The sequence below is a fragment of the Mustelus asterias genome, chromosome 26 (genome assembly GCF_964213995.1).
Source record: "Mustelus asterias chromosome 26, sMusAst1.hap1.1, whole genome shotgun sequence".
Classification (NCBI taxonomy): domain Eukaryota; kingdom Metazoa; phylum Chordata; class Chondrichthyes; order Carcharhiniformes; family Triakidae; genus Mustelus; species Mustelus asterias.
Genome location: NC_135826.1, coordinates 28,392,344 through 28,415,267, shown reverse-complemented (window position 1 = coordinate 28,415,267; position 22,924 = coordinate 28,392,344). Strand labels below are relative to the sequence as shown.

Here is a 22,924-nt window from a genome sequence, read left to right as displayed (position 1 = left end):
CAGATAAAGACATATGAGCAGGGAATGAAATTGTTATTTACCTCTATCATTTGAGGTGGATGGCACAGTGGTTAGCACTGCTCCCTCACAGTGCCAGTGACCTGGGGTTCGATTCCCGGCTTGGGTCACTCTGTGTGAAGTCTGCACCTTCTGCGTGGGTTTTCTCCGGGTGCTCCGATTTCCTCCCACAGTCCAAAAGACGTGCTGGTTAGGTGCGTTGACCATGCTGAAATTCTTCCTCCGTGTACCCGAACAGGTGCTGGAGTGTGGTGACTTGGGCATTTACAGTGTTAATGTAAGCCTACTTCTGACACTAATAAATAAACTTCAAACAGTTGTGAATATAAGATGGCTGTTGCAGAAGTACATTATAAATTCCCAACTCCATCCTCTGTTTCTGTATTTCAAATAGTAAGCACGTAAGGGAATATGTTGAAGTTGCAACCTTGGACAGGCTATTTGGTTCCACTTTTGGATGTTGACATTTGCCTTCCTAATGAACAAGTGCTTTTAACAAGTCCCCTGTTAAGTTTTTGGTGTAGCATTAAAGGATGTGTGAAAGTTTTGTTGGATGCAAGTTAAGCTTGACTTAGACATGAAGCAATTCCATTGAATTACTTTGGAAGGATATAAAGGTTTATCGCATGAGATGGATGTAGACTTTTCTAATAATCGCAAGATGTTTCTCGATTAAACTGCTGCAATGTCGGTTGCAATTTTGAACTTGAGTAAAAATAAGAATATAAAAGTAACACCAACTCCCTAAATGAATACTTTGCGTTGGTATTCACAAAGGAGAGGGATGTGTTGACTAGGAGTGTCTCGAAGGGGAGTGTTGACCCGTTAGCGAAAATCTCCATTACAAGGGAGGAAGTGTTAGGTTGTTTAGGGAATATAAAGACTGACAAATCCCCAGGGCCTGATGGAATTTATCCAAGGCTGCTCAGGGAGACGAGAGATGAAATCGCTGAGCCTCTGACGCAAATCTTTGTCTCGTCACTGGACACAGGTGAGGTTCCAGAGGATTGGAGGATAGCTAATGTGGTCCCATTATTTAAGAAGGGTAGGAAGGATAACCCAGGAAATTATAGGCCGATGAGCTTGACGTCCATGGTAGGGAAGTTGTTGGAGAGGATTCTTAGAGATAGGATGTATGTGCATTTAGAAAGGAATAAACTCATTAACGATAGTCAGCATGGTTTTATGAGAGGGAGGTCATGCCTCACTAACCTGGTGGAGTTTTTTTGAAGAAGTGACTAGAATGGTTGACGAGGGAAGGGCCGTGGATGTCATCTATATGGACTTTAGTAAAGCGTTTGACAAAATCCCTCATGGTAGGTTGGTGCAAAAGGTTGGATCTCATGGGATAAAGGGGGAGGTGGCGAGATAGGTGGAGAACTGGCTTGGTCACAGAATAAGAATCACCCCAGTCCAACGCCGGCACCTCCACATCTTGGTCACAGAAGACATAGGGTGGTAGTGGAAGGGTCTTTTTGCGGCTGGATGCCTGTGACTAATGGTGTTCCGCAGGGCTCTGTATTGGGACCTCTGCTGTTTGTGATTTATATAAACGATCTGGAAGAAGGTGTAACTGGGGTGATCAGTAAGTTTGCGGATGACACGAAAATGGCTGGACTTGCAGGTAGTGAGGAACATTGTCAGAGGCTACAGAAGGATATAGATAGGCTGGAAATTTAAGCAAAGAAATGGCAGATGGAGTTCAATCCAGATAAATGCATCACTTCGCATTTTGGTAGAACTAATGTAGGGGGAGCTATACGATAAATGGCAGAACCATAAAGGGTGTAGATACGCAGAGGGACCTTGATGTGCAAGTCCACAGATCCTTGAAGGTGACGTCACAAGTGGAGAAGGTAGTGAATAAGGCATATGGCATGCTTGCCTTTATAGGACGGGCATAGAGTATAGAAGTTGGGGTCTGATGTTGCAGTTGTATAGAACGTTGGTTCGGCCGCATTTGGAATACTGCGCCCAGTTCTGGTCGCCACACTACCAGAAGGACGTGGAGGCTTTAGAGAGAGTGCAGAGGAGGTTTACCAGGATGTTGCCTCGTATGGAAGGGCTTAGTCATGAGGAGACATAGGTTCAAGGTAAGGGGCAGGAGGTTTAGGGGGATATGAGGAAAAACTTCTTAACCCAAAGGGTGGTGACAGTTTGGAATGCACTGCCTGAGAGGGTGGTAGAGGCGGGTTGCCTCACATCTTTAAAAAGTATCTGGATGAGCACTTGGCACACAACATTCAGGGTTATGGGCCAAGTGCTGGCAAATAGGATTAGGTGGGAATTCAGGTGTTTCTAATGTGTCGATGCTGACTCGATGGGCCAAAGGGCTGTGTGATTCTGAGTTTTCCCCAGTGGTTCAGCAATTCTGAATGATAAGCTCTGGCTTATTCCCACAGTATGAAAAAAATAACTAATTCCAATGCAGATGCCTTTTTTTTTGTGAATTGAGTACTCCATTGAGACACAGGTAATTCATATGCATTCCAAGTGGCACCCAGAAAAATCAAAGCAGTCTATAGAACTTTATTGAAGTGGCTACAAAGCTGACATGCTGTAGATTTATAAGACAAGCTATTTTAATATTATTTCATTATGATGCACAATAATCCTTTACGAATTGACCCGTTGAGTGCTAACAGATTTGAAGTTCACCCTTTTTTAAAAGCTTTTGTCATAGTTCTAATATTCTAGGATTTACATCATGAAGAAAAATTTGACATCTAAATGACCGCAGCTGCCTTTTGCAATGCCAGTTACTCTGATGAAGGGCAAAAGATTAAGTTCAGTGGGAGCAAATGTTATTTAGTAGATGTTTTGAGGGAAAAAAATAACCAAAGTAACTATTATGCATTTGCATTAGATTTTACTTTGATATAGAAGGATGTAATACTGTCCAACAACAAGCTTGATGTAAAAGGCCTGGTTTGAACGCTGGTCTCTTACTGTGTGGGCCCATTTGTGCAAACTCAAATACTATATTTAAGTTAACAAATCTGATATGGTGTGGGACTGCTAATTATAATGGTAAAGAGAACAAGGCTGTCACAATTTTGCAACTTGTATTTATTTTGATTTGTAAAATCTAGCATGGTGTTATCTATTTCCTTTTAGCTATTGTGAAGAGTTTCCAAAGAGCTTCTGAAAAACATGTTTGGTTCAGAGAAGGGTAATTCTTTATCATCTATTATGACTCACAACATGAATGGACCTCACTTTTTAGAACTAACAAAGAATATTGAACCTAATTACGATTTAGATTTAAACAGAATTCAATAGTGTCCATTGGGAAAAGTGGAAAGTGCAGAAATAATCCTGCATTTTGACAACTCAAATCACATGAACTTATGAGAAACATTGTTCAGTGAAATTATTTAATGACAAAATAGACACATCCTAATTTCTCAGCTAAATTTCTTTTTAAGATTGGGAGCTGATTGTGTATCCCCACCTTTTTCGGGAAGTGATCAAGTAATCAAAGCCACCAAAGTAAGCCAGAAAAGATCTGAACCAAGCTGCTCGCTTGATGTGCTCAGATCCTTTATTGAATTATCACAAAAGGAACCTATTTTCACCACCATAACACCATAACCTCTTGCAATTTTTTTCCATCTGCTATTGAAATTATATTTCATCTTTTTATCCCCTTCCACGTTAATTACTAACCTGTGCAAATTTAAACTGTACCCATGTTCTGTCCTGCTCATCAATTACTCCATCTTCACTGAGGTGCACTGTTGACTTCCAGTCTCCAAATGGCACAATTTTAAAATGACCAACCATAAGTTTCAACCCCTCTGCAGCCATGTGCATCCATATCTCAGTAACATCCTCCAGCAGTACTGCTTCCACTCAATTTTGTATCTCTGATTTTAAGTTCTTGTGCAACATGTCCTCCTTTGTGCTATGATTAGTTATCCCTTCAGGTGCCTTGAGTCCATAGTTTGGAATTCCCTGACTAACCTACTACGCAACCTCCTACTCTGTTTAACACTAGCCTTAAAGCATACTTTTTTGGCCAAGCCTTCAGTAATCATTTCTAATATGCACTTTAACCTGGCATCAATAATATATCATGAGACCACTGAAGAACTGGGAGTGTTTTTCTCTGTCAATAGCTGCAGTATAAATACTGGTTGTTAAATTGGCTCAAAAACAATCAGGAGTGATAAAGATGTTATGTCATGAATAATCCCCTTTGATTGTATACAAAAGATTTGTGATTTATGGACACTGAAATGCATTTGTAGCAAGTAGTAAAGGAGATTTACTTTGTCAGTTTGTATGTGAGTAGCTTAAAAATCATAGCCACAGTTTTATTCAGAAGTTTCAAACTTCTTAGCAAAATCCATTTTTTGTCACTTAACTATTTTATATAAACTCCTACTGTGCTAATCATGTAACTAAAACTAGAAGGTTAAAAAACTGACATGTTAACCAAATTGCATAAAATTTATTGGACGAATATTAAAATTATAGTGATCCAAGGTACTTGTTGTGGTAAAAAGAAAAGGGGTACCAGCTCTGGGTTTCGCAATTGAGTTAACCCTCCTTGCATATAGTCAACCATACTGTGCCTGGGAAATTTCTGTTTGAAGTCGAAGCCCAGGATTGTTCAAAAAAGGTTGTAAGGATCCCTCCAGCAATTACAGGCCAGTCACTTTAACAGTGGTGGGCAAGCTTCTAAAAACAATTGAAGATGCAATTACGAGTCACATGGAAAAATGTGGGTTGATTCGGAAGAGCCAGCATGGATTTCTAAAGGGTGAATTACGTCTAACTTGCTGAAGTTTTCTGAGGAGGTAACAGGGTCAATGAGGGCAATGCTGTTGGTGTGGTGTACATGAACTTCCAGAAGGCATTTGATACAGTGCTACACAACAGACTTGTGAAAAAAGTTTTATAACTCATGGGGTAAAAGGGACAGTAGCAACGTGGATACAAAACTGGGTGAATAATAGGAAGCACAGAGTAATACTTGGAGGATGTTTTCCAGGCTGGAGGAAGGTTTGTAGTGGTGTTCGCAAAGGGTCGGTATCGGGACTCTTGCATTATCTGATGTGATCTAGATCTTGATGTGCAGGGGCCAATTTCAAAGTTTGCAGATGGCTGGGAAGGATTGTAAACTGTAAAGAAGACCTTGTGGAACTTCAAAAGGACATGGACAAGTTTGTCGGATAGATGGAAGATGACTATAGGATCCTTTGTATGGTTTGCTTCAGTTAAAAGACTTCATTTAAAGATATTTCTGCCTATGTAACTAACATTGCTAAACTTTAAAGCTAACTTAGCCACTTTTTAAAACTCAGCTGGGAATGCTGGGATGAACTTGGAAAGTTGACTGCATTCTTTGAAAATAATCCTGCAAGGTAAACAGGTTTTCTCATGAGCTAAAACTTTCACAGCCACACAGCTGCCAATTGTTTATGAAAGTTAGGGACACAGTTTGTCCATCTATCCAACAAACTTGTCTATGTCCTTTTGAAGTTCCACAAGGTCGTCTTTACATCTGCCATCTGCAAACTTTGAAATTCAATAACACAGATTACAAATAACTAATATTGTGCATTTCAGTGTGTGTTTTAAGTTCGGTGTTCAATCTTGTTTTTGAGTTGTGAGTATTCAAGATTAGCACAGGGGGCTGGCAGTGAAGAAGCCAGTTTCTCCAAGTTAACTTTTCTCTCTCTTTTTCGCTTCTGTAGTTTTAATTTAAAATTTTTATTCAATAAAGAAAATCATTTTTAAAAATCGTACCAAGTGCTGCCAACGTCCATTCTAAGGGATGACTGGACCCTACAATGACATTCAATGCGGAGAAGTGAGGTGATGCATTTTGGTTGGAAGAATGTGGAGAGGCAATATAAGATTAAGGCTAAAATTCTCAACGGGTGCAGGTGTAAAGAGACCTGAGTATAAATGCAAATAGATCACTGAAGGTGGCAGGGTGGGTGGAGAAAGTAGTTAACAAAGCATTTAGTATTCTGAGCTTTATTAATAGGGGCATAGAGTAGGAAGATTATGCTGAACCTATGCAAGACACTCGTTAGACCTCAACTGGAATATTATGCACAGTTCTGGGTGTCACACGAAAGGAAAGATATGAATGCATTGGAATGAATCCAGAAGAGGTTTACAGAAGTTGTTCCAGGGATGAGAAAAGTGAGATGTGGCAGTGATGGATGATGGTGCATTCATGTTTTAGCACCATGTGCAGCAGGTATCTTTTTAGAAAATTTTAAAATCTGCAGCAGTGTAGTCAGTGACTTTCTTTTAACAAATTCTGTCTTGGGAGGCACGAATGTCATGCAGGTCTTTTGAGGCAGTAACTTTTGGTTAATGCAAGTATTACTGATCATCCTTTTTCTTTAACTTTTCTGTCTTGTCCAAGATCTGCTAATTTTCCAATAAAAAATGGGCTTTATAAACTGTATTGGCTAAGGAAATGAATTTTTCTACTGAAGGTAGATTAAAAAAAGATAAGTGGCCGAATAATATGTCTGGAGAAAATCTTGTGACCTTATCTGAGAAAATTAGATTCCCGCCTGTTGGTATCTCAGTTTACTTTGTATTGAGTTTTACATTACAGTTGGTTGAATTCTTAAACTGATGAGAATAACCTTGAATTTCTGAATACACCTTTATCTTTCGTTAAGGAATTGGGCTAGTAAATTCATCTTGTGTCTTGATGTTAGAAAAATCAATTTTGTTGTCTTTTTCTTGGGTGAAATCCATTTCCTAGCTATTTGTATGGGCAGATACCATAACAGCAGGACTCCATTTCAATACATTGTATCTCTTTTGGATGGACAGATCCTTGTCTCTGCTCAAATTACTCCTTGATGGCATTATCACAACTAGGATCCTACCATTGGGGGATGGTTAGAGTGAACTTGCATCCTCTGGCACTTGGCACGTTGCTGCTCCATTTTATAGGCAACGGGTCCTTGAAATCATACAGACTCAACTTCCAAAAGAGAAAATTGGTGAAAGACCCTAGCAAAACTGCTACCAATGTGGAATAGAAACAGAAAATGCTGCAAAACTCCAATCTGGCAGCATCTGTGGAGAAGTAGAGTTAACGTTTCGAGTCCAAAACGACTGAACTTCAGAACTGCAACACCATGGGTGCCAAACAAGAGTCATATTGGACTCACGTTAACTCTATTTCTCCTCCCATTTGTGCCTCCAGACCGGTCATGTTTTTCCAGTAGTTTGTTTCATATTTCCAGCATCCATTTTGCTTTTATGCCATCAATATGGGTTAGTTTCTTTATGGGGCTGTGAGATGGAGCCTTTTTACCTGGAGGGGAAAAAAGGCAAGATTTAACGGCTATTTTTGTATTGGGTGGAGAGGGAATTTGTGTTGCTTTCATGTTACGTTGAAGAAAAAATATTATTTGCATTGTCATAACTTTGTATTGTCTTGGAGGGAGTAGAAATCAAATGTTTGGTTCTCAAACTTGCAACATAAAGTAAGTTTTAATTTGTGAAAATCTGTTGCAAGTCTTTCCCTTTATGCTTCCCAATTTCCTTTAGATGTTGGAGTTGTAATCTGAATTAGTTGGCTGGTTTGTCAATAACTGTGCAGAAATTATTTAAAAATAGAGTCCTGATAAAAGAGACTTGGAATAAGTATTGCAACTACATTTTAATTCAATAATTCATTTGATAAATTTGCATTGTTCAATTTTTCACTAATCTTTTTTCAAATCGGCATGTGGTATTAAAAGTTGAATTTCAGTAGCATGAAAGAAGCCCCATTAGAGGTTCCTTTTTTGTATAGATAAATGGAAACCTGTTACAGATAATATTTAATGAAAATAAGGAAAAGGCAATATCACGATTCTGTAGAAGATTTGAGTACTCTCTTTGGATTCTATTTAGACCAACAGTGATTAATTTTTCAGGGCAATTTTTTTTATCTGTCAACATGCAATAGCGCTGTGCTAGTGCATGTAGGTAAAACAAATTACTATTGTTTGGATAATTAGGTTAAAAGATCCATTTGGAAATCTTCAATCTTTGTCGTCTTCCTATTGTGTTCTTATTGAAATGCTGCCACTGAAGCTCTTGTTTAAGTTTCTGCAAGAATGAAATCTGGATGTTCGATAACATTGCAGTAATCAAATTTGAGCACTGGGGTTTACATTGTAATAAATCACAAGCAGTTTGCTTATTCCTCCAGGATATTTGGCTTTTTTTTGTTTTTATTCCAATTCAATCAAATCAAGTCCAGTTTAGAGTCTCAACAAGTTGAGACATTCCCGATCCAAGCTGACAAGACAGGGCTCTCACCTCCTGTCTTGGGCTTGATCTACATGATCCAAGCTGATTGGATTAGGCATAGCTCCTCCTCCAAGGCTTGATCTCATTTGCATCTTAGCCAAAAGGCCGAGATGCCGCTTTAAAAAATTGCTTCAAATGAAGCTTAAATGTAACCTAATGACTTCAATGTAACATAATAACCAAGCACAGCACGTCGATACTACACTTGATCTTAGCCAAAAGGCCGAGATATTTGGCTCTTTTGCATGGTTTTTTTATGACCAATTTTTAAAATTTAAGCCATTCTGAACAATTTACAGTTGGAACGCTGGGAATTCATATACAACATCTTTGCCAGTTAGTTTCTTGTAGACAGCAGAAAATGTATCCACTTTGTGTTCTACATTGTTCTGTTGTGCCTTGTCCAAATGAACTTTGGTGAGCCTTGTACCATCCAGTTTCACACAAATTCTCTTGCCCACAATTTCACAAGGGAAAACCAAGTCTTCAATAATAGCATCATGCACAGCAGTCAATGTACTGCTTCTGGGACGCTTCTGCTTGTTCTTGTTTCTACTTTTTCTGGTTGGTTTGGGCAAAATTCTCCTCTGTGCGATGAAGACAACGTGGTTACCACTGAATTTCTTTTCAAGTTCTCGCACAAGCTGCACCTGGATCTTCTGAAAAGACTTCAGTTGGGGTACTGGCACAAAGATAATGATTGCTTTTCTGCCACTGCCAACTTCAATTTCCTTAGCAGCTGTGATGTTCAGTTTCCGCAATTGAGCCTTCAGGTCAGAGTTCATTTCTAACTCCAGAAGAGCGAATTGAATAAATATTCACTTTGTTGCATTGTAGGTCAAGAAATATTTTTGCTTCTGTACATTATTCCATGGGTATCGTTTTAAGCAACTTGGGTAATCTAAATCATCGAAATCACAACTGGAGACACCTTTGGCTGGCTGGCTGAATAAATTGCTTTGCTCAGCACCTATCAGTACCTCCTGAATGCAATATCCTTTGCTCTCCCTCCCTCTACCCAACTAGGAGTGCATCAGGCATATCCTTATTGCACATATATCTGCAAATATTACAACATTTGCAACATAGCATGTAGTCTTTTTTTCTGGCAAACAAGTTCTATCACACACTTAATAGAAATCATCCTGTTTTTCACAGTCAAATGTTGAATTTTGAGAGAGGTTAATGATCTTGCCATTGTTTGAGTTGTAATAAATGTCTGAAACATGACCTAGCTTCCATTTGAAAAGACATCATGGGTGGTTCACAGTGTGTCTCTGAATTTCACAAGGGTTTAAATGCCATGGTTACGCCTCCATGCCACTGCAACATGAACTCTTCTGTTGTCTTAGCTCATGCTAATGTTACTGTAGTATCAGATTCCTTTCACAGCGATAGTTGTGTGAGAGATTTGAAGTAATATTGCAGCTTAATTTTGAAAGTTAGTCTCCTGTTTGACCATCCACCAACATGAATGAAAGCTCCATGAAGTAAAAGAGGAAAGGAAATGCTTATTTCACTTGGCTGGTTTAAGCTGGAGCCAACATTATTGGGTCATTTATCTGGAAGTACTTTTGCAATGCTGCTTCTGTTTTGTGGTTTGATATGATGAGCTGTTCAGGATTCAAACGTTAAACTTTGGGATGGTGGAGTGCACGGGGACCTTGTTTTCAAGATTAATAGTGATTTATTTTCTCTTGCTAATGTAGTTAAAATATTTGGCTGGAGTAATCAGAACTGAAACTATTTCTAAGGCACAAATTTAGATTCTGTGTAATTTGCCTTCAGGGAAATGAGGTGTCAAAATTGTCCACGTATAACAAACAACTCGACTTGTATAATTTAAAAGTTTTGACCAAGTTGTTCATAGCCATACATAGGATGGTGGAAACCTAACACTTGCAATGGAAAAGATCATCAAAATGCTGCATTGGACACAGACAGGGAGCTGAGGTGTTGGCGTATCAAGTTTCAGGTGTCGCAACTTGTAACAGGGTGGGTGCTCTTTGTGCTGCCATTGCAGGATTGGTGTGCAGCTAGATTTGCTCCAATTTAAGGGAATGCAAAAATTGTTTTGGCTTAAAGCTGACTATTGCTACTGAAACAAGTTCTGCGTAGTTTATAGTGCTGTGGAGATGCTGGCGTTGGACTGGGGTAAACACCCCAGGACTTTAACCTGGTGTTGTTAGACTTCTTGCCTAGTTTAGAGTGCCGCAGAGGAGGGTTGTGTGTTAACCATTGGCTTCAGTAGCTCGCCAAGCCCAGCTTGGTTCTAGTGAATTGGAAGGAGGCTTAAAAACATAGGAAAAAGGTACAGGAGCAGGCCATTCAGCCCATTGAGCCTGCTCCGTCATTCAACCAGATCATGGCTGATCTTCTGTGTCGATGCCATCTTCTTGCACCATTCCCTAATGCCTTCAATATCCAAACATCTGTCGATCTCTTTTTAACATGTGCAATAATTGAGTCTATGACCTACACCTCATTCTGTGACTGCAGTGTCCCCTGATTCTAGCTTTTACCCCCATCCTTCCAAATCAAGCCAGGGGGAATGGTCTTCCTATATCTGTCCTGTTGAACCCTGTAAAAAAAAAATTGTATGTTTGAATGAGATCACCTCTCATTCTAGAGAATAGAGTCTCTTCGAAGGACAATCAGACCATCCCAGGAATCAGTCTGGTGAATCTTGCCTGTCCTCCCTCTATGGAAAGTATATCCTTCCTTGGATAAGGTTGACAAAACTGTGCACAACACTCCAAATGCCCTCTCATCAAGACTCTAAAATTGTAGCAAGACCTCTTTAATCCTGGACTCAAAACCTCTTGCGATAAAGGTTTAATTTATCTGAGGAAGGGGGCGAGTAGAAGATGGTAACTATTAGTGACTTCCAATTTAGTTTGAGGAACTAAGTGGCCAGGGTGGTAATGAGAACATCCCTCTTGATATATACCTCAGATTTCACAAAAAGTCCCTCACAGAAAGTGGTGGGGAAATGATGATAAATAGGATTATAGCAATATTATTACCTTGAATAAAGAAGTGGTTTTTAAAAAAAAAAGTATGAGTAAATCTGAATGGGGATATTTGAGTTGTTCCCTAAGCTTCTGTATTAGTGTCATTACTGATCATTGTTTATATTCATAGTTTAGATGAGAATATTCATGCTTTCATTACTAAATTTGCTCATGCCGCATACCTTGATGTGGGTATCAAGACCAAGACTAAAGCATTAGGCCTATTTAGTAAGGAAATGGGTTTCAGGAAGGCAGAATAAAGACAAAATACTGCAGATGCTGGAATCTGAAACAAAAGCAGAAAATGCTAGAAAATCTCAGCAGGTACGACATCATCTGTGGAGAGAGAAGAGAGCCAACGTTTCGAATCTGGATGACCGTTCGTCAGAGCAGAATGTGTAACAGAATGATGCTTTCAGGGTTAGGAAACTTGAGCATGTTTGCCTTGCATAGGTTACTGATGTAAAACTGATGAATCAATAAGTTGTATAAGGGAAGCTCACTGAAAGTAAAAGATTATGGAAGAAACCAGGTTGTAAGTTGACAGGTGTGTGTGCTGTGAGGTGCATGTATAGAAAGATAGTGGGATTTGTTACATTGCACATACCATTCAGTACAAAACAAATAATGCTCTTGAGTCCTGTGTTCAGTTTTGGTCCCTGCATGTACTGAAGCAAGAGTGTGCAGAGGGGGGCAATAATAATACCTAGTCTTAGTTATAATGCGAGCCTCAATGGTTAATTGTTTACTTTTGAGAAAGCAAGCTTGGAAGGTACATGACTCAAGGTTTTCAAATAATGAAATGATTTAATCCATTCTGATTTAATGTGTTACTTTTGGATTGGGAAAGGCAAATACATTTTTTGTTGTTTGTTCATGGGATGTGGGTGTTTGCTGACAAAGCCAGTATTTATTGTCCATCTCTAATTGCCCTCGAGGTGATGGTGAACTGCCTTAATGACTGCTGTAGTCTTTGTGGTGTGGTTACACCCACAGGCTGTTAGGTAGGGAATTCTGTAGCTAAACTTTCAAGATCAGTGTAGATAAAACACTGCTTCTCCTGCCAATGCAAGATAGCCACTGATACTTGTCTACGCATGAACAGAAATGCAATGACGTCACTCCACTGTGCTCTGATATGTTCCTGAGACATTGGCTGTAATTCTCTGGCCGTTCATGTCCCGCTGCCAGCAAGAATGGAAAATTTGGTGCTGAGCCAAATCTCCATTCACTGCAGCAGGGCCGAAGCATCCAAATTGGGGCCAGGGTCAGAGAATCCAGCCCAGTATTTCCTGTTGTATATGTTCATTTTATCACCTTTTTCATCACAAACTGTCTGTATTAGACTGCTTTCTGTGTACAGATGCACGAGTCAATGCGCAGCCCCATTTAAGGCTATAGGGCGGGATGTTACGGCCTCGCTGGAGCACAAGTGGAAATTCCCGCCTGAGGTCAATGGATATTACCGTTGTCCACCCCTTGCCCACTCCGATTCCATCGCTGGCGAGGTGGTAGAATTCCGGTGATAGTCTTTTTTTTTGCATTGCTTCACACAAGTTGTAAATCCCTGGCTAGCAGCTCAAACGTTGACACAAATGTTTGTCTTTCTAAAAAAAAACTACTTTTTTTTCAAAGTTTTTTTTACCTTCCATTCTTTTCCGTTGAAGACAGTAATAGGGTCCCATACTTTCTTTCCTTTCCAGAGAAATTTCTTCCATTGCTACAAAAATACTTCTAACCTGTACAGGTTAGACCACGGCTTATTTTGTCACTCGCAATGACATAGTGGAGTAAAACACCAGAACTGCACTGGCCCAGCACTGGCAACAATTGCAGCCCAGAAAATATTAATTGGCCTATTGGAGGAATAGAGAACGATTGGAAGTGGGGTGAGAAATTGTCGTCGTTTGGAAAGGAACTCCATAAGGTTCCTGAGCAGAGAATATTTGATGGTAACCTGAGGCCCTGTCTGCCTGTAAGTAGATGTCAAGGATCCCATGACATTATTTCAAAGGAGAGCAATATCTGTTGACCTCGGGCGGGAATTTCCACTTGTGATCAAGCGAGGCCGTAAAAACCTGCCCTATAGCTTTAAATGGGGCTGCGCATTGACTCGTGCATCTGTACACAGACAGCAATCTAATACATATATATTTAATGTGATGAAAAAGGTGATAAAATGAACTTGTACAGACTTCTCCCTGATATCCTGGCCAATTTTTATCCCTCGATCTACATCTCAGAACAGTCAGTCTGGTCATTATCATGGCTGTTTGTGGCTGTTTGTTGTGTGCAAATTGATTGCCATATTTTCTAGATTACAATAGTGACTACATTTCAAAATGTATTTGATTAATTGTGAAGTGCTTTGGGATGTCCTCTGGTTGTGCAGTGTGCTGAATAATGCAAGCCTTTATTTTTCTTTAAAATAATGAAGATCAGTGGAGGTATGGTTCATGTCAAATGTTGGCAATGACAATTCAGTTGCGAAAAATCTAAAATTCAAAATTTGATTTTACACTGAAAAATCTAAAATTCTAAGTTCATTTTTACAATGAAAAAAAATCAGCCAAATAATTTAATTAAGCAATGTAAATAACCCATCAGATTGGGAGTTTAATGCTAAACCATTTGAATTAAACAATTTTGAGTGTTTATCTGAAGAACATTAATCTTTTCTCTTAAACTATTAAATTGGTGGTTCTGGATTTTCTCAGTAACGTATTTTTCCCCTTAGTATTCAATCATATAGCAAAATTCTTAAAGATAATGAAGCTGCTCCTTACTGGGAAGCATAGTCGCTGTTATACAGTGTGAGGACAAACGTCTTTTGTTGTTGGTAAATGTTTCATGTGTGTTCCTGTTGGTATTGCTTGATGTGTAATGATCTGCCCAAGGGCAGGTCCTCAGCTCATTTTCTCTACACCTCACGGTTCCTTGCTTTCCCTCTACATTTGCTCGAAAGAGGCATCCATTTTAAACTAAATGAGTAAACGATGAGGGAAAGTGTTGGCTTTCTATTGGCTTTGTCATTTATGCTTAAAGGAAACAAGCCCTCTTCCTGAAGAATCCTCCATCTGTCAGCAAACACTACCCCTCGAGGTGTGCCATTGGGGCTCAGATGACCTTTCTTGATTCCTTAATCAACCTTTTGCTTGAAACACAGTGAATATGTAAGAAAACCTTAGTTTTCAATCAATATCAAACTTGCCTTACAAAGAGAGTCAAAATTCATTGGAGTGTTCATTTTATTTCCTTGAGAAAGAAGAAAGTTTATGAATTCACATCAATGCTTGCCAGATAGGGCTTACATAGGAGTGCATTGGGGCAGTTTACAGATGGAAAAGTTAGAATGAGGAGGCAGGGTGATTTGATGGTCTCATTGTTTGACTGGGTCAGAGATGATCAAAGCAGCTTTAAATTTATGGTAATTGCCCGTGTAGGATAGGGACATTATCTGTTCCATATGTAGCACGGTTATTTTGGATCAATTAATACAGCCTCAACAGACTTGGGAAGAAAAAATGAAAATTATGGAGTAGCACTTGTGGCAAAATCTGCAAGGGGCAGCACAAAATATGTGAAATCTGCTGAACTTCACATTTAGTCCAGACTTCTTCAATCCTTTCCAAACGTTACAGTCCATTTGTATGAATTTGCTCACCTCCCATCATTTATCCATTGGACATTTTTTCCCTTTCAATCTATAGTATAACTCTTGCTGGCAGTTAATCAATTCAGTTGAATTGCTATCAACATCCTGGGGTTTGCCATTGACCAGAAACTGAACTGGACCAGCCATATAAATACCGTGGCGAAATTCTTAAAATGCATCCGGGAGAGCTTTTCACACCAATACATCCTACAAGAGAGGGAATCTTAGGGAATGAAGCTGGGCAAGTGGTAGAAGTTTCAGTGGGGGGAGCATTTTGGTGACAGTGACCGTAACTCAGTTTAAGCTAGTTACAGAAAGGGACAAAGATGGACTGCAAATAAAGGTTCTGAATTGGGGGAGGGTCAATTTTAATAGGATAACAGGATCTGGCCAGAGTTAACTGGGAGCAGCTACTTGTCGGACAATCTACATCAGAGCAGTCATTCAAGAAGGTAGCAGAGAGAGTACAGAGTCAGCATGTTCCCCTGAAAGTGAAGGGTGGGAGCAACATGTCCAGAGAACCATGGATGTCAAGGGATATCCAGGGTTGAGAAGGAACAAGCGGGAGGCTTATGGCAGATATCAAGGGCTCAAAATGGCAGAAACCAAAAGGAAGAAAGTGCAGAGGGTTGCTTAAAAAAGAAATTAGGGGAGTGAAGAAGAGGCATGAAAAAACACTGGCAGGTAAAATAAAAGGAAATAGAAAGATGTTTTTATAAGTATGTTAAGGGCAGGAGGATTACCATGAAAAAGTAGGGTCTATTTGGGACCAATGTGGTAATTGGTGTATGGAAGGTGAGGTTTTAAATGAGTACTTTGCATCTATGTTCACTATGGAGAAGAACAGTGTCGGTATAGAAATCAGGGAAAGGCATTGTGATTGACTTGAACAATTTAACATGGGAATGGATGAGATATTAATGGTTTTAACGAGCCTAAAAGTGGATAAATCCCAGACCCAGATGAGATGCCAGGCTGCTGTTCGAGGTGTGGGGAGGTGATTGCAGTGATGTAATTTTCAGGTCTTCTCTGGCCAGAGGAGGGGTGATGTGGAGATGCCGGCGTTGGACTGGGGTAAACACAGTAAGAAGTCTCGCAACAGCAGGTTAAAGTCCAACAGATTTATTTGGTAGCATAAGCCACTGTAAATAGGTGGCTTTTGCTACCAAATAAACCTGTTGGACTTTAACCTGGTGTTGTGAGACTTCTTACAGAGGAGAGGTGCCAGAGGACTGGACAACAGCTAATCTGGTGCTATTATTCAAGAAGGCAAATAGGGAAAAATTGACGGTGTGGTAAATAGGATCCAAAACTTTAGATTTCTTGATATAGATAGGCTAGTTAGATGGGCAGAACATTGGTAAATGGAATTTAACTCTGAAAAGTGTGAGGTAATGCATTTTGGAAGGACTAACAAGGTAAGGGAATATACAATGAATGGTCGAACCCTCAGGAGTAAAAAGGATCAGAGGGACCTTGGTGAGCATGCCCATAGAACTCCAAAGACCGCAGGACAGGTAGGTAAGCTGGATAATAAGGCATTTGAGATACTTGCCTTTAACCAAGGCATTGCTATAAGGGCAAGGAGGTAATGATGGAGCTATATGAAACACTGGTTAGGCCACAACTGGAGCACCGTGTGCAGCTCTGATCGCCACACAAAAGGAAGGAAGTGATTGCACTTTCGTGTAGAGGAGGTTCACTAGGATGTTACCTGGGCTGGAGCGTTTCTGCTATCAAGAGAGACTGGATAGACTGGGGTTGTTTTCCTTTGAGCAGAGAAGGTTGAGGGGGAACTTGACTGAGGTGTATAAAATTGAGGGGCATAGATAGGGTGGATAGGAAGGAACATTCCCCTTAGCAGAGGATCAATAACAAGGGGGCCTAGATTTAAGTTTAGGGGCAGAAGGTTTATAGGAGGTGAGGAAAAACTTCTTCACCCAGAGGGTGGTGGGAATCTGGAACTCACGGGTGGCACAGTGGTTAGCACTGCTGCCTCACAACGCCAGGGACCCAGGTTCAATTCCGGCCTTGGGTGACTGTGTGTGGAGTTTGTACATTCTCCATAGGTCTTTGTGGGTTTCCTCCCACAGTCCAAAGATGTGCAGGTTAATTTGATTGTCTATGCTAAATTGCCATCTCGGGGATTTTCACAGTGACTTCATTGCAGTGTTAATGTGAGCCTACTTGTGACACTAATAAATAAACTAAACTTTTGTATCCCACGATATGTGGGTTAGGGGGATTAGCAAGTAAATGTGGAGTTACAGGGATAGGGCCTGGGTAGGATACTCTTTTGGAGAGTTGATGCAGAGTCGGTGGGCTGAATGGCCCCCTTCTGCGTTGTAGGGATTCTATGATTCTCACAGCCTGAAAGGGTGGTAAAGGTAGGAACCCTCAGAACATTTAAAAAGTATTTAGATGAGCACTTAAAATGCCATAACATACAAAGCTATGTACCAAATGCTGGAAAATAGGATTAGAATAGATGGGTGCTTGATGGCTGGCACAGACACAATGGCCTGAGGGTCCTCTTTCCGTGCTAATAAACTCTGACCCTAAGAGCAGGTCAGAGACTGGGAATTCTGCTGCAAGTGATTCACTTCCTGACTCGCCAAAGCCTGTCCATCATCTACAAGGCACAATTCAGAAGTGTGATGCAATACTCTCCATTTGTCTGGATGAGTGCATCTTCCAAAACTTGGGACCTCCACCAGCTCAAAGGTCAGCAGATGGGGAACAAGACCACTTGCAAGCTCTCCACCAAGCCACACACCACCCTGGCTTAGAACTATATCACTGTTCATTCACTATTGCTGGGGTCAAAAATCCTGGAACTCCCTTCCTGACAGTACTGTGGGTATATCTATACCACATGGGTTGCGGTGGTTCAAGAGGATGGCTCACCACCATTTTCTCATGGGCAATTGGGCTTGGGCAATAACAGTGACATCCACATCCTGGGAAATAATTTTTTAAAACTCCTAAATTACCTGCAGTAGGCTTCCTCTCATTAAGCTAAAAGCACATGTTAATAATGTTGAGTTTTTTTTAAAGTTTAGGGATGACACTCACTGTCTCTCTCGCATAAATAGATGTTTTTTAAAAAAACATTAAGCCTCTTTCAGCCTGGTGACTATGTTAACGTCCTTGCACCTGAGGCTCCTGTCTGAATCATGCATGTGTACAAATGTGGGTCATATCCTATTACATAGATAGAACTTCAGAACCAGCTTTTCCAATTTTAAAAACTTATGGATCAGAAGCCCTCCAGTAGTTTTTTTATTTAATACACTTTTCTCTGTGGAGTCCAGTCATGCAGGATCCTGGGCTCTCATCTTCTGTGTTCCTGACATCTTCTCCCACCACTAACTTGCCTTGCTGACCTCTGGGACCCAATATTATGTTGTCTGGAACCTATTGAACTGCATCTGGATGTCCACTTGCCTTCTCCTAGTTAAGTGAAGTCCAGCCATTAAAATGGTCTATCCTTGCACCGACAGTTGAACTTAATTACAATGTGCTGCCCGAACTGGATATTTTTAAGCTGCCTACTCAAAACGATCTTCATGGTGACTGTTGGAAATTTTGAGTCCACACCAGATGGTGTCTGGGTGCGATGTTATTGTTCACGTCTGGAAGTGGACCTAGCAGTCCCTATAAACTAGAGAGTTTATCACTTGGATTTTAGCTAAAGGATTATAAATAATAAAAGCAGAAAATGCTGGAAAAACTCAGTAGGTCTGGCAGCATCTGTAGAGAAAGAAGTTTCAAGTCCATGTGAATTCTTTAGAGCTCGAGAGGGTGGAAAAAAGAATATCATGCGAGCTAGAACCAAAAGAATAAGGCATCTGTGAGACCTGGATGCTGTGATTCTTAGCAAGTAGCCAGTAAATTTCTTTCCTTTCTCCACGAGATTGATGAGCACACTGGTGACTTGAGGCCAATTGCTATCAAAAAAAAATTAATTTGCATCCAGGTTATAAATGCACAGAATGATTTTCAGTGAAGTTCATTCAATTCCAAATGCTCTTCATTAATGCAAATATAATAAAAACAGGACCTTTTGATATTTACGTGTATTTACTTGCTTTACAAATCTCTGAATTAATTGACACGATCTTGGGAAGCAAGAAGCAATGTTGTAGTGGTATTGTCACTGGACCAGTAATCCAGAGACTCAGCGGGATGCTCTGGGTCTGTATCCCACCGTGGTTGATGGTGAAATTTAAATTCAATTTTTTAAAATCTGGTAAGTCTACTGATGACCATAGAATTATTGTCAATTGTTGTAAAACCCATCTGGTTCACTCGTGTCCTTTAGGGAAGGCAATCTGCCATCCTTGCCTGATCTGGCTTACATATGACACTAGATCCACAGCAATGTGGTTGACTCTTAAATGCCTTCTAAAATGGCCCAGGAAGCCACTCAGTTTAAAGGCAATTAGAGATGGGTAATAATTGTTGGCCAAGCCAGCAATGTCTACATCCCATGAATGAATTTAAAAAACATTTTGTCTCGCTTGCTATTTTAGTGTTAAACTGATCAGGTATGGAAATACGCCATTGTAGGATGGCTGGGCATACTTGGTCAAATTTATTCTAAGCATCCCTTCAAGTGGCTCTCACTTTCGCAACCTCCTATCCCTATTACCATTCAACCTGCTGATAACGTAATATAAAATAAGACTAAACTGAATCTCTGTTATCGTGTCTCTGAACCCTTGTCTAGAACTTTTAAATGTAATTGCGGTTTGGAAGAATTTTCACATGCAGAAAGTAAAAATCGGGTGAAAACCTAATTACTTAAGGATTTGCTGTAAAAGTTCTCAATATAAAACATAAAATTTGCTTCACTTGTAATACAAGTAATTCCCTTACTTTATATCTCCTAGAATTTTCAAGAAATTCACACATTTTGCTATGTAAATGCAAATTGTTTTTAAGATATTTTTGCATGTTTATGTTCCATAGAACATAGCAAAATTTGAGGAAGAAGTCTATTTGAAATTGTAATTGATATTTCTCGGCAAATGTGTATAAAGAAATGGTGTTGGGGAAGAAGACAGCACACTAGCTCAAATGCAAATACCCCTTTAATCTTCAAATATTGAAGTAATTTTCGATGTGTTGCATTTAACATTCTTTGGATAAAGCTATTCATGGAAATGATTCATTACCCCCATTGCTACCTAAAAAGCTTTTTTTAAAAATGTAATGAGTCGTCTTGTGCATGAGGTAATTTAGACAGAGTGTACAGCAGCAATAAAAGTTTTAGATTGTCATCATGCATGAAGGAAGGGTCCTCAACAATAAAAGTGCATTCAGGTGACAAAATCAGGAGGGAAGGGCATGGTCTTTGTTCTTAGTGATTGTGTATCCGGATACAGTGTGAAAGTGAAAATTCCAAAATGAGGAATCCTACTTTACAGAGAAATATCACCCAGAGGAAACTTCTTTGTAGCAATAACTTTCTCAATTTTTATTTTTTAAAAGCATTTCCAAATGTAAACACATTCAACATGGTAGTCCCTTGCATTCATTTTTAGTGGTAGTTTACCAGTTTTAGATTTTCTTCTCTATCCATCCACCCAGCCTCTTTGTATATGATCCACTCTGCGTTTATTCCCTGAGTGGTGGACACCTGACTGGCAAGTGTGTCAGAAGTCACCAGTGCACAGTTCCCTTCCTTGTTTCAACTGAAATCAAAAGATGAAGAATTACAATCCAGAAATTGATGGGCTGGATTGTTTTTTTTTCAAATAAGGTGCCCTTTAAGGTGCAAGTTCTAAGTAAAATTTGAATTATGTAAACTAGACAAAATGTAATTAAATGGTGATAATTCACCCACTGAGAGACATTTTCCCTTTTTTTTATTAAGGGCCTTGTAGGGCTGGAGGAGGATAAAGGAAGGGAGGGGTGAGGTCATAAAAGTACTTAAAAATGGTAATGAGAATTTTAAAGTTGAGGTCTTACTTGATTAGATGCCATTGTAGACTAGTGAGCACAGGATGGTGGGTGAGTGTGACTCAGTACAAGAAAGAACAGAATTTTGGATAATCCCGACTTGATGAAGGGTAGAATGTGGGAGGCTTGCCAGGAATACTTTGAAGCAGTCAAATAGAGCGGTCAGAAGGGGGTGGATGAGAGTGAGCTCAGGCAGGGACATGGTCGGGTGATGTTACAAAGATGAAATAAGCAACCATAGTGGTGGTGGGGATCAGTGGTAGGCAGCTCATCTCTGGGACATGTATGACATCAAGGTTGCGGACAGTCTGTTGCAGCCTCAGACTGTTGCCAGGCAGAGGAATTGAATCAGTAGCTAAGAAGTGTTGTAGCCGGGTTTGAAGTCAATGGTTTCAGTCTTACCAGTACTTAGTAGTTGGAAAATTCTGCTCATCCAGTTCTAGATGTCAGATAAGCAATCTGGTAATTTGGTGACAGTGGAAGAACTGGATCTCATCGACTAAAATATATTTCACTTGAAGATTACCTTAAGAGTTCTGTTAAACATTTATGACAGTGACTTCGGTAATCAGTGGCTGCCATATAATGTCAGTTATTTCATTACGCTTTTCCTCATTGTTGTGTTTTTAAAATTTCATTTTAGTTTGGTCTCCTGTCCCTTTTCCAGGGAAGGCAGTTGGGATGTTTAGTTGTGCACTGCTGCTGAGTCAAAATCCTGGATCTCTCTAACAGCACTGTGGGTGTATCTACAGTACATGGACTCCAGCAGTTCAAGAAGACACCTCACCATCACCGTCTCAAGGGCAGTTGAAGATGGGCAATGAATGCTGGCTTAACCAGCGAAGCCCACATCCCAAGAATGAGTTTTTAAAAGACCTGTACTGCACAAGCAGTATTGGATCAATTTTATCACCTGATGGTTGATGCAAATAAATTATTTTATAATCTGCACAGTTAAAATGATCACAACTGTTGTTTTCATTGTGAATTTTAAAAATATTCTACTTTGAGCAGTTAAACCAAGCTTTTGATGTGGTTGCTGATGTTTTTCAATTGCTTTCAGGCCAAGTACATTTCTCAATGTATTGATGAAATAAAACAGGAGCTGAAGCAGGATAATATTGCAGTCAAGGCCAATGCAGTCATCAAACTTGCATATGTAAGTATATTATGTCATATTTGAGAAATGTCCTACTTAAATACAATTAAATGAACTGTGCTGTGAGCATGGTAAATATACATTTGCTCAGTTAAATTCAATGCATCTCGAATAAATGTCTTTTGGTAGTGTATATGTTTGTGTGCAACTTCTAAGATATTACTTTATGTTTTCCATGTCCTTCATTTCTTGTTGTTAAGGTGCAAGTAACATGATCCATTAATAATTGAACTTGTTCTCTTAACCACAATCCCCCATTCGCCAAGTACTAAATATTAGCGAAGCAGGTGCTGTCATCTTCTGGTTTCATGAAGTGCATTTTGCTTTGCACCATCACTGTAATTATAGCATAAGTGCCATAGCATAAATGACCTACATTTTGGACTTCAATGTGATAAGGCAGCAGAATGGAGGAGGGAGTCTTGATTTGTTTTGCTTTGGAGGCAGATCAGGCCTTGACGCCAGATTTAGACGGAACAAGTTTAATTTTGATGCAAAGCTGACATCATCACTAAACTTGTAGTCTGAGTGTATCATTGAGAGCTAGGATTTGGCACAGGAGCCTTGTCTATTGTTCGGTCTAGTTTTTCATTTTTAAATAAAAAAATTCTGTTGGGGGAAACTAAAAGAAAAGAAAGTGAAAGTAATCTCTTGTTGTTCCCTCAGTGGTTTAAACCTATCTTTAACAATGGTTGTACAGTTCTGTGATACTTTATTTTTTTCCCCACAGCTGCAGATGCTGGGTTATGATATCAGCTGGGCTGCCTTCAACATTATAGAAGTAATGAGTTCATCTAAGTTTACATTCAAGGTAGATTTATT

The 22,924-nt window shown here is 39.7% G+C and overlaps 2 protein-coding genes and 2 pseudogenes across 5 annotated transcripts in view; 2 read left to right on the top strand and 2 right to left on the bottom strand.

Moving 5' to 3' along the window:
- The window catches only part of plekhj1 (pleckstrin homology domain containing, family J member 1), a 423,983-nt gene that overhangs the window by 331,238 nt on the left and 69,821 nt on the right, over positions 1 to 22,924 (top strand). The window lies entirely within an intron of this gene.
- ap3d1 (adaptor related protein complex 3 subunit delta 1) overlaps positions 1 to 22,924 on the top strand; it is a 95,568-nt gene that overhangs the window by 6,181 nt on the left and 66,463 nt on the right. For all 4 annotated transcript variants that reach the window (XM_078198358.1, XM_078198355.1, XM_078198359.1 and 1 more), the window contains exons 2-3: positions 22,007 to 22,102; positions 22,833 to 22,913. In XM_078198358.1, the coding sequence (XP_078054484.1) occupies positions 22,007 to 22,102; positions 22,833 to 22,913 (177 nt within the window). The remainder of the gene's footprint in view (positions 1 to 22,006; positions 22,103 to 22,832; positions 22,914 to 22,924) is intronic.
- On the bottom strand, positions 8,331 to 8,539 carry LOC144479798 (U2 spliceosomal RNA; annotated as a pseudogene).
- Positions 8,574 to 9,113, bottom strand: LOC144479372 (small ribosomal subunit protein eS7 pseudogene; annotated as a pseudogene).